This window comes from Macaca thibetana, chromosome 11 (assembly GCF_024542745.1).
Source record: "Macaca thibetana thibetana isolate TM-01 chromosome 11, ASM2454274v1, whole genome shotgun sequence".
NCBI classification, from domain to species: Eukaryota; Metazoa; Chordata; class Mammalia; order Primates; family Cercopithecidae; genus Macaca; species Macaca thibetana.
The window spans coordinates 60891483-60908071 of NC_065588.1; the positions used below are offsets into that span (position 1 = coordinate 60891483).

Genomic DNA, 16589 nt, shown 5'->3' on the forward strand with positions numbered 1-16589 from the left:
ATAAATGAATGAGCGTGGCTGTGTTCTGATATAACTTTATTTACAGACACCGGGGTGGGCTAGATTTGGCCCACAGGTTGTAGTCTGCCAACTGCTAGTCCAGCAGAACTTGCTGGCTGACACGTTCTCCATCTCTGCTGTTCAATATGATGGCTACTGAGCACATGATGTGCGGCTAGTGCAACCGAAGAACTGAATTTCATTTTTAATTTAAATAAGTAGCCACACATGGCTAATTAACTGTTCTAATACATCAGTATTTCATCGGAATAACCTCCAAAAACAAAACATGAACAAGGAAAAGAACCAAGTCTTAAGTGGCACTTTGAGAACTGTGCAGAGAAATTATACACAGCATAAGGATTTTTACCCCTAGAGTGAATCAGTTTTTTTTTCTAATTAGAAAAAAACTTAATAAGGTACAAAGTATAAGACTTGTATGAAAAGTTAAAAGATGTAAAATTTCCTCTAACTGATCTATAGCTTAAATGCAATTCCAACCAAAAGCCAACGTTTTTCAGGTAATCTGAAAAGCCGATTCTAAAGTTTATGTGGAAGACAGGGGCTAGGATCCCCATGAGAACAATAAGCAGAGAGGTATGCCTATGCAAATCGAGATTTAGTTGCACAGCTTTATAACACAAAATGATATTGGCACAGGGATAGATGGATCCATGGAGCAAAAAAGACAACTAAGTATCTATAGAGCAAAAAAAAAAAAAAAAAAAAAAAAAAAAGAGAAACTGAATCCTTGACTCATACCTTACAAGAAAAGAAATTTTAGATACATCAAGGACTTGGATGTAAGAGGCAGAGCTACAAAAGTTTCAGAGGAAAATACAGGAGAATAGCTTTCTGGCTTCAAAGTTTAGAAGCATCTTTATAAATATACAAAGGACACTAAACATTAAAAGAAACAATATATACATTCAATTCCTGGAGTGCAGTGGTACCATCTCTGCTCACTACAACCTCCACCTCCTTGGCTCAAACAATCCTGCTACCTCAGCCTTCTGAGTAGTTGGGACTACAGATGCACACCATCATGCCTGGCTAATTTTCTGCATTTTTTGTAGAGACTGGGTCTTGCCATGTTGCCCAGGCTGGTCTTGAACTCCTGGACTCAAGAGATCAGCCTGCCTTGGCCTCTCAAATTGTTGGGATTACAGGCGTGAGCCATTGCACCTGGCTCCCATATCTTAATATATGGAAAAGACAAGTCATAAAAGGAGACTATGATACACAAAAATGCAGAGGCATTTCTCAAGGGAAGAAACACAAAAAGGCACAAATGAAAAGTGATTCCCTGATCAGTAACACAATTAAAAAAAAAAAAAAAAAAAAACGGACAAAGGATCCAAATATGAACACATCTCCAAAGAAGATATACAAATGGCTGACAAACACATGATGAAATGCTAACCATCAATAGTCAGCAGGGAAATACAAATCAAAACCACAATGAGATACCACTTCACACCTACTACAATAATCACAAAGACAGATAATAGCAAGTGTTGGCTCACACCCATAATCCCAGCACTTTTGGAGGCTGAAGGGGGAGGATTTTTTTTTTTCCCCTTAAAATCTTCTTGGAAAACATGTGAGAATCTCTTGAGCCCAGGAGTTCGAGACCAGCCTGAGCAATGTAGGAAGACCTCATTTCTGCTAAAAATTAAAAAAAAAAAAAAAAAATTAGCCAGATGTGGCAGCCAGCCACTGTAGTCCCAGCTACTTGGGGGGGCTGTGGTGGGAGGATCCTCTGAGCCTGGGAGACTGAGGCTGCAGTGAGCTGTGATCAGCAACACTTCGCTCCAGCCTCGGTGATAGCGCAAGACTATCTCAAAAACAAACAAAAACATCACAACTGCATTGTTCATAATAGCCAAAGAGTGGAAACAGCCCAAATTATCTGATGAATGGATAAGCAAAATGTGATACATTCACACACAGAAGGTTATTTGGCACTAAAACAGAATAAGGTACTGACACACGTTACAATGATATGATCCTTGAAAACACTATGCTCAGTGAAAAAAGCAGTTACAAGAGGCCACGTTATGTAATTTCATTTATATGAAAAGTTCAGAGCAGACAATTCTATACAGACATAAAGTAGATTCGTGGTGAGAATGGAAGCAACAGATCTAATCAATTCCCTGCACCACAGTTTAATCAATTCTCTACTAGATATGTGGATTTCCAGTTTTCTCCTATTAGAGTGACTACTGTGTCTGGGGGTTTAGGGTGATGAAAATGCTCTTAGATGATGATGATGGTTGTGACTATACCAACAACTATTGAATTGGACACCTAAAAAATGATTTTAATTTTGAAATGGAGTTTCACTCTTGTTGCCCAGGCTGGAGCGCAATGGCGCGATTTCCACTCACTGCAACCTCCACCTCCTGGATTCAAGTGATTCTCCTGCCTCAGCCTCCCGAGTAGCTGGGATTACAGGTGCCTGCAAACATGCCCAGCTTTTTTGTATTTTTAGTAGAGACAGGGGTTCACCATTTTGGCCAGGATGGTCTTGAACTCCTGACCCCAGGTGATCCACCCACCTTTGGCCTCCCAAAGTGTTGGGATTACAGGCGTGAGCCACCGCGCCCAGCCAACACTTTAAATGAGTGAATTGTATGGTATGGGAATTAAGCTGTTAAAAAATAATTCACCTCATTATTAAACAAACAGATGCACAGTAAGACCAAATGCCACATTTCACTCACCAGACAGGCAGAAGTTAACTTGTCTGTTTTTGACGTGTGTACTCTGAAGTGGTATGTCTTATTAAACTAACCTTCTGACAGGTTATACTGATTATACTTGTATGAAAAGTATATAAAGTACTTTCCAAATTCTCAGACTTCTAAAATCTTGGGTGTTTTAAAAATCTTTGCCAGTTCACAGATAGAGGTCTCCTTCAGCTAAGCATTTCTGTGATTAGCCCTGAAGTAATCTTTTTGCATTTGTTTTGCCATTTTTAATTCTTCTACAAGTTGATTAGCCACTTTTTTTGCCCATTTTCCCACTGGGATATTAATCTTTGTTAAGAACTCATATATTTGGACTAATGACTCTTTTTACATATGCTGCCAATGTGTTCCCAACCTGTCACCTCTCTTTATTTATGGTGGGTATTCTTGGAGGAGAGCAAAAGAGGGGAGGAAACAGAACTCTAAATTTCACATGTGGTCTAATTTTTTATTTTAGAAAACTCCTTCCCGCCACAAGATTTTTCTGCCCCCCAAATTTATTATTTAATGTTTAAATTTTTAAGTCTTTACACAACCCAGAATTTATTGTGGTCTTGGCTCAGGCCTGATTGAGGGCTCTATACTTACCAAAATGGGCAAAAAGGACATCCCATCCATCTGTGTCTTATTTAGGTCATAGCCAGCAATGTCCAAAACAGTAGGACCCAAGTCAATGTTGGCAACCAGCATCTATGCAAAAGAGGGAAAAACAATCTAAAACATAGCTGGTCTCATTTTCCTTTTCTATCTATACTAAAGTTCTCTTCCCCCCACCCCACCCATGAGACAACAACACTTACCTTTTATACAGCCCATGCTTTGGTCTGTTTTATGGATTCAAATATAACTATAATAACTTACAACAAAATATAAAGTCTTACAAGGCTTGTATAATAGTATATCCCCTGGGGAAGTGACATATTTATTCTACCCATTCTGTTATTGATCAAAATGTTTTTTTGAAAACTCCTTTGGAACTGCTTTGAGTTTGCTGTGAATCATGAGAAAAATGTTGGTCTAATTATTTTATACGAAGTGTCTTACAACTTGATTATTCAGATTAACTAAATTTGACTTCAAATGAACTCCAGACATTTTGGAAGACCTCAAAAATGGAATGTTTGCCACCAATGAGAACTATTAGCTCTTTTTATAGCTTCTCAAAGGGACAACACTGCCAAAATATGTTTGCAACAGGCTGTGAAGGCTGCAGAAAATTTATTCCAAAAATATAGCAATACAAGATTTTTTAAGAGCAAAAAACTTAGATGTTTTTAAACATTCTAGAAACTAAAGGCATTGTCCTGTATTTATGCTTTGACTTATTCCCTTGGTTATCAGACTATTTTCCTTCTGCAGACAACACCTCTACAGGGCCTAATCCAGAGTAGCCTAACAGAAATATAAAAGGGACCCCACATGCAATTAAAAATTGTCCAATAACCACATTAAAACAGGTAAAACTGTATACATTTCATTTAACCTCCTATAAAAATATCTGAATATTAATATTTCAACATGTAAACAATATTTTTTTAAAAGTCGATGAGATTTAACTTTTTGTGAACCAAGTCTTTGAAATCTGGTATTTCACAATAATAACTCATCTCCATTTGGACTATCCACATTTCAAGTGCTCAACAGCCACAAGTGGACAGTGCAGGCCTAGACAGAACGTAAGCATAGAAGTCACTTGGTCACGCGCTAGAAAAATCTTCAAGCGCTAAAACACTCCATCAGGGGAAACAAAGAGGAAATGAGAAAAACTGGGAACTACAGTTTACTGTGCCAGGTATTTGACGTTTATTCTCATTTATTCCTCATCGCAGTCCGTGGACACAGTGTTTATAGGTGAAGAAATGAAACACAAGAGTGGCTGGAGCAAAGTTACCAGCTTATAACTGGAAAAGCCATCACTTACTGACAGGAAATAACAGTCTTCAAAACTGTTGAGAACACTTAGATCATCTTAGGAGAGGCCAAACAGGGAAGTAAAACAAAACAAAAACATCCCAGCCCTGCAACTATTAATTTGAAAACAAAACCAAAAGTACAGATAGGAAAGGCAAAAAAATGTTCAGAATATTATCAGGGGCCAGGTTTCCTGATGGCTAGGACAGCTCTTAGAGGGCAGAGTGATAAATATCCTGGCTCTGAATCAATTAGTCTAACTCTGCAGCTGTTAGGAATTACCGCCCAGAGGCAGACACTTTAGGAGAAAGGCAATCCATGTGTTACTCAGTGAGGGAAAAACCTCACACACAAAAAACGATGTCTCCAGGGATGATACAAGACCCACTGCTACAGATAACTTTCCAGGTTCCAAATCCCCCAGGCAAACGGAGCAGCTTGGAAAACAGTCATCAAGTGTGAGTGTCAATATGGAAGAGGTCACAGGAGGAAAGGAGGGTCAAAGAGAGACACCATCTCCAGAATGAGATCAAGACAACAAGCCATCTACAGACCCTGAAGTGTGACTAGCAGATCTTCAGTGACGCCTGTAACATGAATGAGGTGAAGCCAATTCCTCAGATACTATGATGTTCAAGGCAGTTTTAAAAGAAAAGAGGAAACATCAAAAAACCCACAGAGATATAAAATGGTGACTGTCATCTCACCAAAAATTGCAAGAGCCAACACCTGTATAATGGGAGGCTTGCTCCTTTTTTGGTGAGGTGGGGGGAAGCTTTCTTTTTGTTTTGTTGTTTGAGACAGGGTCTCATTCTGTCACCCAAGCTGGAGTGCAGTGGCACAATCACAGCTCACTGTGTCCCTGACCTCCCAGATTCAACTGATCCTCCTGCCTCAGCATCCAGAGCAACTGGGACTACAGGTGCACACCATGACGCCCAGCTAATTTTTGTATTATTAATTTTTAGCAGAGATGGGGTTTCTGCCACGCTGCCCGGGCTGGTCTCAAATTTCTGAATTCAAGTGATCCGCCTGCCTTGGCCTCCCCAAGTGCTGGGATTACAGGTGTGAGCCACTGCACCCAGCCGAGGCTCTTTCTAATGGCATTTTGCTCTCTGGAGAGAAAGGGGTAAGATCCAGTATAAATCCAAAGTCACTAAGATTCAGCACAAGTACCGTAAGCACAAGTCATTCCAGGACTCCTTCTCCCTAGAAATCTATAATTATCACACTCCCCTAAATATAATGGATAAACTGCCTCCTCTTCTAAAATGTTATCTGAATAAGCAGACAGTCTCAAAATTAGCATACTATATCAGGAGATGGGAGACTTCTAGCGAACAGCAAGTATGAATGAAGAGTTAAAAAGAATTACACCTACCTCTGGTTTTTATATAACCAAGAATTTGGATGGATTCACCCATCAATGTGATGACTTTGATAAACATTAGTTTCAGGGTATTGCTTTTGTCTAGTAAAAATTTAAAAATTCATTTATGGGCTGAGCACAGTGGCTCTCGCTGGTAATCCCAGCACTTTGGGAGGCCAAGGCAGGAGGATCACTTGAGCTCAGGAGGCCAAGGCTGCAGTGAGCCATGTTTGAGCCACCACATTCCAACCTGGGTGAGAGAGTGCCTATCTCAAATAAACAAAAAATTCATTTACGGATTGGAACAGAAAAAGCTTTGACAAGACCAAAAATATATTTTTTGAGACAGATTTTTTGCTCTGTTGCCCAAGATGGAGTGCAATGGTGAGATCTCGGCTCATTGCAACCTCCGCCTCCTGGGTTCAAGCAATACTCTTGCTTCAACCTCCCAAGTAGTTGGGATTACAGGCACCCGCCACCGCACCTGGCTTATGTTTTTGTTTTTTGTTTTGTTGGTTTTTTTTTTGAGACAGAGTCTCGCTCTGTCGCCCAGGCTGGAGTGCAGTGGCACGATCTCAGCTCACCACAAGCTCCACATCCCGGGTTCATGCCGTTCTCCTGCCTCAGCCTCCCGCGTAGCTGAGACTACAGGCGCCTGTCACCAAGCCTGGCTAAATTTTTTGTATTTTTAGTGGAGATGAGGTTTCACCATGTTAGTCAGGATGGTCTCGATCTCCTGACCTCATGATCCACCCGCCTTGGCCTCCCAAAGTGCTGGGATTACAGGCGTGAGCCACCGTGTCCAGCCTAATTTTTGTATTTTTAGTCAAGACGAGGTTTCACCATGTTGGCCAGACTGGTCTCGAATTCTTGACCTCAGGTGATCTACCTGTCTTGTCCTCCCAAAGTGCTAGGATTACAGGCATGAGCCACTGTGCCCAGCCAAAAAAATAAATTATTTGATAAATCACACTCTCTCAGGTTGAGAGTGTTCTTAGCAATCAAGTATATAAATATCCTAATCCAATGAAAGTCCCTAGAAAACCCTGGGGTAGACTGGCTGTGGCGGCTCATGCCTGTAATGAGGGGAGGAGGGCTGATTGCTTGAGCCCAGTGTTCCAGAACAGCCTGGGCAACGTAATGAAACTCCATCTCTACAAAACAAAACAAAACAAAACAAAACAAAAAACACACACAAAACAAAAATTAGCTGGGCATGGTGGTGTGTGCCTATAGTCCCAGCTACTCAGAAGGCTGAGGTAGGATGATCACCTGAGCCTGGGAGGCGGAGGATGCAGTGAGCCAAGATTATGCCACCGCGCTCCAGCCTAAGTTACAGAGCAAGACTCTGTCTCAAAACAAACAAACAAACAAATAAACAAACACTCCTGGGGCTTAAATCAAGGGGTATCACGCATAGAACCTGCTTACTCTTGCTCTGAAAGAATGACACTGTTGCATAATTACTGAAAAGAACAAGATGGCAATGGGCTCTCAGAACACATCAGGTTTCCAAACAGACACCCAAACCCTGATGTTGAATTTCTGTAGTTATCAAAGAAAAGGCTCCAAGCACACCAGGAAGCACCCCAAATTCACTTAGTGAAAAGCACTGTAACTGCATGAGAAAGTGCAGAATCCCATTATCTTGGTTGCTTCAGCTGGACTTGCCCCTCAGTTCCAGTTTTCCTGACAAGGAAGAAGGTGGGTTCCACTTGATAATGGAGGCTTAACATCCTCTTACTTTCACAAAACTAGGGGAACCAAGGCTGATTTTGTCCAAAGCCAATAGGTGGTCTTCCTGACTCCCAGTTCACTTCTATTTCCCTGGGACCATGCTGTATCATTCTAGTTTTCCTACTAACCTTTTCCTTTCTAGAATTCCTTTTGCAGAACTTCTACCACCAAAGCTAAACCAGTCAGAGGAGAAAACGTCAATAGCCAATCTTTGACATCTATACATACGACCTTGTCCCAGTTCTCCCGCATAGCGAACACGCAGCTAAGTCCACCAGTCAGTTAAATGTGCACTGATCTGGCTGTCGAGGCTGCTGACAGCTCATTATGCCCAACTCACAAGCCGGTGCCACTCACACAGAACGGCTGGTACTGAGTCAACTGTGCTGCCAACACATGATACATCACCCATCATCTCTGACATTCCCTGTGCCAGGGGAAAGCTGGGGCATTTCATGCTTCTCAAAGTATACCTGTCAATGCAGCAATGTACAAACACATGGGTTCTGAGAATGCACAGACTTAACTTTCAGTCCCTGATCTGCCACTTACTTTGCAACCTTGGCAAAAATCCATTCAACTAATGTGGATGTTCCCCAGTATATGTTAGGGGATGGATATTTTAAGTTTAGATAGTTCCTCTTTTCTAGGACATCCTAGACTAAAAAAGACAAACTCAATAGGGTGTGACAAGTGTGAGGCCAGCTGGGAACATATAGGAAGGGCATCTACCCCATGTGGGAGCAGAAGTATGAAGCAACTTCCCAGAGGGAGCCCTAATCCAAAGCCCTAAAGGACAATTAACTTGGCCAGCTGAAGGGGGTGCGAGATGGGCATTGCAGAAAGAAGGAGCAGTCACTTGTACAAAGGCCAGGAGGTGAGAGAGAAGGTCCACTTAGGAAGTACAAGGAGTTCAATACAACTGCTACCTTCTGTCTCTTAAACAAGCCTAGCTTATCCTTACATCTGAGCCTTTGCATTTACCGTACTGCTCAGGACACTATTCCCACAGATCTCTGCATGGCTAAATCCTTCTCAACATCCACGTCTGCTCAAATGCCTCAGAGGCTTTCACTGACCACTGTAGCTTAAATATCTTGTGCTCCCTGACACAGGGATTTAAGAACTGATCTTGTGGCCAGGTGCGGTGGCTCATGTCTGCAATCCCAGCACTTTGGGAGGAGAAGGCAGGCAGATCACAAGGTCAGGAGATTGAGACCCCATCTCTACTTAAAAAAAAAAAAAAAATTAGCCAGGCATGGTGGTGGGCACCTATAGTCCCAGCTAGTAGGGAGGCTGAGGCAGGAGAATGGCGTGAACCCAGGAGGCGGAGCTTGCAGTGAGCAGAGATCGTGCCACTGCACTCTAGCCTGGGCAACAGAGCGAGGCTCCATCTCAAAAAAAAAAAAACAAAAAAAACCAACAACAACAAAACTGATTTTGTTTGATTGCTCCTTGCCATGTGCAAGGCTCCTTGGTGTACTGCACTGGCAAAGAAGATAATAAATACTTGTTGACTGAGCTATAATGTAATGGTTAAGTATACAGACTTTGGAGCCAGACTGCCCCAGTTCAAATGCAGGGCTCTGCTGCTTTTTAGCTATGTGATCTTCAGCAAACAACTTCTCTGCTTCCGTTTTCCTCATCTGCAAAATAGGGATAACAGCACCTCTATCTCATCAACTGTGAGGATTGAGTGAGTTGAATCAGGCAATACACTTAGAATAGCACCTATCCCATACTAAACAATACATGTTAGCTACATTGTTGAAATGGCTTCTCAGGAACCAGACTTCATTTAGATTGCTTAGAGAAGGTGAAGTTTCTGATTTTTAACATTTAGATGGCAATGTTAACTTAAAGAAAAAAAGGAACAATTTTTTCCACAGGCAGCTGGCCGACACATTTCACTATGATCTCATTCAGCCTCCTTCCCACGTGGGCTGAGGTAGCCCTGCTCCTAAAAACAGAACATGGCTGCTGACATGGTCTCCTCAATCAGTTCCAAACAACAACCTCGAGAAAACACTTGTAAGATTTAATGGTCTTCCAAACTTGCTTATCTCCTTTGAAAGAGGGAGCCTGTTTAGAAGGCACTGAAATTTGTAGGGAAAAGTGACTAGCTTTAGGAACATGGGTCTTAAAGGAAAAACACAAAAGGTAATTATGAAGGCCATTTTACCTTCCAAAAGAATTTTAACAGAACTCCATCAAGAGTGTTGTAAAAGGAAATAAGTGAAAAATAGACATTTTAAACAAGTAAATATCAAGCTCCAAAATTAAAGTACCCAATATACCCAGAAAGTCTGGCCCATTTAAAAACCCACTTAGCAATTTCAGCTTAAAGTGTGTATTTGTTCATCTTCTTTGGTCTCTCAGAACTGGGACTGACATTGAAATTGGGATATCAGAAAGGAGAGAAGACATAGCTGGCGGAGCCTGTCAATTCTTTTCTCCTGAGTGTTGGAGGACAGTATTTTGGATGAGGATGAAGGTCCTCATGACTGCTAGGAACAAAGTGCCTCAGCATTAGGTACCATGTTTGGAAAAAGACACTGAAACCGAATGGGAATGACAACAGAACAATGTGGCGTATTATGACAGTTCTAGGGAGAGAACCAAGAAAGCAACAAAGCATTCATAAGGAAAAGCCCGGCACAGGGAAAGACTAATTCCTAGAAGACATGTTTTCGATAGCCTTATACTCAAAGCGAGGTCAGGCCAGCAGCAGACATCACCCAGGAGCTGGTCAGAAATGGAGAAGCAGAAATCTGCATTTTAACCAGATCCCCAGGGGATTCACAGAAAAGCCAGAGGAGCTCTGCTCTACAAGGCAGTGGGCCCCAAACCAGGCTGCCTCTCAGAATCACCTGTAAACTTCGAAAAGGAAAAAGGCAGATGCTGGGTCCCTATTCCAGACCAAGTGAGTCAATTACACTCTTTCTGGATATTGCCCAAGCACGCAGCATTTTTCTTCTTCAGTTTTGGAGGGCAATCTTGATGCACACCCTCTTTTGAGAGTCACTGCTCCAGAACAAAGATCCAGTCTCAAAAGACAAAGGAAAGCTACGCATCCTAATGGGACATGTACATGTGGGGTGAAAATACAGATATAGAGAGCAGTGGGAAGTTAAGGGGAAAAAAAAAGGAATCACTATTTCCATTTAAAAGCTCTTCTGCCGCTCAGCCCTAGTGGGAAGAGGAACCGAACCCAATCTTCTCTCAGGAGGAAACACCTTATTTTCTCAGGCCAAATGCCTACCTGTCCACAGCACCAGCTTGCCAGGCACCTACCTTGCTTGTCTGATTTGGTTTGATCCCAGGCCCTCGAACCAACAGTGGAACTTTGATATCAAACTCATACAGCTGTCTCTTGTCTATTGGCAAGGAAAACTGTCCTGAAAACAAAACACACAAGGTAAAGATGGAGCCAAGACAGGGGCCTTGCTCATGTTATGTTTCACTCATTTAATCACAGTCAAAACTAAAACAACTTTGTTCTACTGATTCCGGTGTTTTAATAGAAAGCTGAAATTTGCCTGGAGACATCTCTTGTTACTACAAGGCAGGAAAACAACGAATTTATCTTCTCTAAATAAATGACTAGAAGGGACTCCCTGGCTTATGATAGGACAAAATGAGCAAAAATAATGACAGGAAAGTATTGAAACACAAATACATAAAAAATTATGCATGCTACTCAGCCTCATCACAACTGAATGAAGTTTACTCCAAAAACTGTCAAATAAACAAACAAAAACACCTATCCTGTGTTTCCTGAATAAACTGCATCTCAAAATAACCAAATAATTGATAAGGGGAAGTAGTTCTCTGAGGAATTCCAGCTAATAAATACAAAAGAAAGGACAGGATTACAAAATCAGCATTTTGCAGTTTCTGAGGCAATAATGAATTTAGGCAACAATCATCAATGGAATAAAAGAAAAGCTCAAAGGAAGAGCTCAGGCTGAAACCACCTGACCCATCAATCACCAGCACCCCAAAAACAGTGCAGCCAGATGCCTCGGGTCTCATGACATGATGCAAAAGGAAGCACACACCTGCAGGCGAGGATGCACCATCACCTGAAAATGCAAATTTCTATCAAGTTCCGAATCTACCAGTCTATAGGAAATGCTGACTAGAGATGAACAAGTTAAGGCACTATAAGACAGCAGTTAGCCAAATTCAGAATGTGAGACATTCTGATGGACAAAAGACCCACTTCTCCCTGCAAATTCATGGCAAATGACAAGAGTTAGGAGACACAATAACTATAGGTAGTATGTGGACTCTGTCTCCATCTTTTTTTTTTTTTTGAGATGGAATCTCGCTCTGTTACCCACGCTGGAGTGCAGTGGCACGATCTCAGCTCACTGCAACCTCAACCTCCTGGATTCAAGCGATTCTCCTGCCTCAGCCTCCTGAGTAGCTGGGACTACAGGCATGTGCCATCACGCCTGACTAATTTTTGTATTTTTAGTAGAGAAGGAGTTTTGGCATGTTGGCCAGGCTGATCTAGAACTCCTGGCCTCAGGTGATCCACCTGCCTTGGCCTCCCAAAGTGCTGGGATTATAGGTGTGAGCCACTGTGGCTGGCGGTCTGCATCTTGATACATAATAACCAGAGTCAGATGCATAATCTGGTGTTGAATCCTGGAGTCATGTGTATGGGAGTTGCTTCAAAACCTTCTAGCAACAAAAGAAAAACACACGGAGAGTAGGAAGAATTCAAAAGAGTGGCCTCATGCAGCTGAAAATCTAAGCCGGATAATGGGGGCTATTTTACTATTCTCTACTTTGTGTTTAAAAATATTCACAGGCCGGGCATGTGGCTCACGTCTGTACTCCTAGCACTTAGGGAGGCGGAGGTAGGCAGATTACCTGAGGTCAGGAGTTCAAGACCAGTCTGGCCAACATGATAAAAACCCATCTCTACTAAAACACAAAAATTGGTCAGGCGTGGTGGCATGTGCCTGTAGTCTCCGGTACTCAAGAGGTTGAGGCAGGAGAATCGCTTGAATCTGGGAGACGGAGGTTGCTATGAGCCGAAATCACGGCGCTACTACACCCCAGCCTGGGTGAGAGAGTGAGATTCTGTCCCCCCACACCCCCTCATCAAAAAAATAATCACAATAATGCATTAATGCCTAAGCGATCTCCTCCTATGCAAGCAAGTCTCAAGTGAATCCCATTCAAGTGGACATTTATATATGTGGAAAAGAAGAAAATGTTTGCTTTTAACAACAGAAGGTCCAAGTAGAAAGCATGAAAGTCAAGGACACAGAGCTGACTCATCCTGCAGCTTTTGAAAAAAACCAAAAACACTCAAAAAACAAATTCCATGAATGGCAAGAAAGTTTTCCCCACAAGACAACCTTCTTTTGGCCTTCCTGTCTCAAATGCCTTCCATACGGTCTGCCTCCAACCCATCAAGTTCATGCTCTGCCCCCACTCTAGAACACCATGTCATCTTGCGTGTGAAACAGCAAATAATAAAACCTGGTTTCTCCATGTGTGAATGATGTGGTGCTCCAACTGGAGGGGTCCTGAGGGCAAGATACTCCCTCTGGCATGTCCAGTTATAACAAGACTAGAACTCTCTGCCAGGGCTCACTGGGTGAAAAAGGAAAGACATATTCTCAAAGATCACAGCAGTACCTAACCCTGCCTCTGACCTGTGTGATAGCCATTGTCTGAGGTATAGAAGATGTAAGTGTTGTTGAGCTCCCCGGTGAACTCCAATCTCTTGACCAGTTTCTCCACAAGGTCATCAACTGAGAGGAGAGTTTGCCACCTGGATGTGAACAGAAGGTAGAAAGGGGCAATGGCTGAGGTATCACTATCTTGCCAAAACAAACAAACAAACAACCAAAAACAACCAAAAACAAAGACACCCCCATTTAAAAAAAGAAAAAACCCAAAACACTCTCCCCCAAAACTCAAATCCCCAATCTCCATTCCCCAGACCTTCCCATTGTAAAAAATAGATTAGAAAATTCCAGAACATAATTCATTCCAAAGTTAATTGTTTCCAAAGAAATAAACTCGTTTTTAAATAACCCGTTAGCTTTACTTTTTATTGGCAATAGTGATGAGAGTAGAGACAAACAGAGGAAAGAGTTGTCCATTCTCAGTACTGTGTACTACAGATTAATTCAGACAGGACTGTGCTACAAAAAAGCTTAAGATGTTTGAACTAGGAGCTGGCAAACTATGACTCATGGGCCAAAGCTTGCCCACTGTCTGTTTTTATAAAGTTTTATTGGACTACAACCATGCTCATTCATTCACATATTACCCAGGGCTGCTTTTGTGCTACAATAGCAGAGCTGAGTAGTTGTGACAGAATGTATGACCTGCAAGCCTATTAATATTTACTATCTGCCCCTTTACAGAAAAAGTTTGCTTATCCCTGGTCTACACTAAACACTTCCTAAGAGAAAGTAATGGATTTTTAAAAATTGAATTAAGATAATTTCTTGAAAATTCCAAACAGCAAGGGCAAATATTTTGATCTTGTCTAAGCTGTTGGGTCATTTGTCACAGACGACAATGGGCTCTCTTAACCAAGTAACCTTTTCTTTAAAGCAGGAGAAAAAAATTCTACCACATGGTTCAAGTTTGCAATACTTTTGCCAAGTCCTAAAACTGGGCAGTCTAATTAGTACTGGGGTCCAAAGGCCACCTCATTGAGTGTAAAGGAATGTCTCTGCTTCTGGTGCCCCATCGAAGCCTCTCTCCCACTGACCTGCTTCCCTCTATTTTTGTTTCAGAGACAACAATGTGGTGGTCCCCTCTTCATGAGCTGATTTGTAGAGTCCTTAAAACAACTCAGATTGTTACCTAGCAGCAGCTCTTACCTTTTCCTAAATGCATTATCTAAAAACTGTATTGAAGAATTAGTCATTGGAGTCTTGGCTTGCCTAATTAGCCAGTGCTTGTTCTAAAATTTAGAAGGAAAAAAATGTTAACACCAAGTCACCACAGTCAAACAAAATACTGGATTACTAGAATAGATAAATAGAATCATTTCATTCATAATTCAGTAAGAAGGAACTAATTGGAACCTGTTTAAGCAACTTCAGACCTTCTCTCCCTTCCTGCATTCCTAAAATAGAAATTTCCGCAGATTAACTCAATCTCTCATTTTTCAGCTTCCCAGCACCTCCCAAACCATAAAAGGTCTTGGCTCCTCTGTTAGCAGCATTAAGAAATTTTAGAGGATGTCACTGGGCAACTACTGGCTAAAACGAGATTACATTTACAACTCTGATTTTATGCCTTTGGTCTACTACAATTACAAAATGGGCAAGTAACTTTACCTTTCTCTAAGTTGCTTTTTTTGAGACAGAGGTGGAGGTTGCACTGAGCCAAGATCGCACCACTGCACTCCAGCCCAAGGCCAAGCTAGAGTGCAGTGGCGCCCATCTCGGCTCACTGCAACCTGTGCCTCCCGGATTCATGTGATTTTCATGCCTTAGCCACCCGAGTAGCTGGGATTACAGGCGTGCACTACATCTGTCTAATTTTTGTATTTTCAGTAGAGATGGGGTTTCGTCATGTTCGCCAGGCTGGTCTTGAACTCCTGGCCTCAAGTGATCCTCTTGCCTTGGCCTCCCAAAGTGCTGGGATTACAAGCATAAGCCACCGCACCTGGTCTGCCTTCCTCTAAGTTTTGCCTAGCCAAGACATCGGTCACCCTAGATCCTAAGGGAAAATCTTATTACAGCAATTTCCTAAAACTTCAAGTCTAAATCTGGAGGGCCCTCCCATTTAAACAAAAACATCCCCATATACTATTCTCTCTTCTCTATTCGTAAAACCCTAAGCCACCATATCTCAAACTATGCTCCTCAAAGTGTTACTAAGTTTGGGAAATGCTATATAGCATATCTTCCTGCTAGAAATTCACATTCGATCATGAATAACTCTGAGAAGTCCTGCAGCAGAGTGACTTATTTAACTCAAACTTTCCAAACTTACTTGACCATGGGAACTTTTTATTAACTTCTTTTGGAACACAGATTGCGAATGGTCCTCTAATTTAAAACCCAGTTCACTCAGCTTTGAAATTGTATTTAACAAGCACTTGCCCATAATGTGCCAGGCAATATGCTAATTGTTTCTATGTACTTGAATTCATACAGTAGTTCATAAGGGATCAAGAGCTCCCACTTCACATGAAAAAATGCAGTTAAGCATCGTGCTCATGGTCAGAACTGAGCTAGAAAGTGGTAGTTCTGAGTCTGACTTTATGACTCCTTCTTTCTATAACCTTACAAGCAATTACAATTTCTGGATAACAGACCTGAGGCAATGGAGGCCTTCCATCTTTGAACCAGGGAACTGTCTATACACCAAGCCAAATGAAGTATAAGTAATTGGCACATGAGGCAAACATATGGGTTGTCGTGGCTTTTAATCATGTCACCTGGTTCATTTTTCCATTTAACTTCCCTTTCCATCCGTATTGCTCTGTGCCACCCCTTCTTGCCATGCCTCAAAGGCTAGTGAGGGCCACCAGGAGGCTGGTGCAGTCCCGGCTATGCCAGGAGGGAGGAGAGCCTACACAGAGGTTACCAGGAGAGCCTGAGTGATATGCCTGTAAATTGGGAAAGATGGCATTCTTTACCATTCCCTGTCAACTATCCAGCTGCTCAATGGATGTGTAGCACGAACTGTATCTGTACTTGCAATGCAAGTATACTATCGGTTGTACTAGGAACAGATGCAATTACCTCTAAAACATTGTGAAGAAAAACCCACTACATGGCTCAAAGGCTTCCTGACAAGTATATCATATAGTTAATTAT

The 16589-nt window shown here is 41.9% G+C and overlaps 1 protein-coding gene across 1 annotated transcript in view; it reads right to left on the bottom strand.

Annotated features, from left to right (window-relative positions):
* The window catches only part of GNS (glucosamine (N-acetyl)-6-sulfatase), a 45550-nt gene that overhangs the window by 11772 nt on the left and 17189 nt on the right, over positions 1–16589 (bottom strand). Inside the window, exons 7-10 of the mRNA XM_050748422.1 lie at positions 14637–14719; positions 13452–13570; positions 11068–11171; positions 3345–3446 (exon numbers count right to left, since the gene is read on the bottom strand). Coding sequence (XP_050604379.1) covers positions 3345–3446; positions 11068–11171; positions 13452–13570; positions 14637–14719 — 408 coding nt within the window. The remainder of the gene's footprint in view (positions 1–3344; positions 3447–11067; positions 11172–13451; positions 13571–14636; positions 14720–16589) is intronic.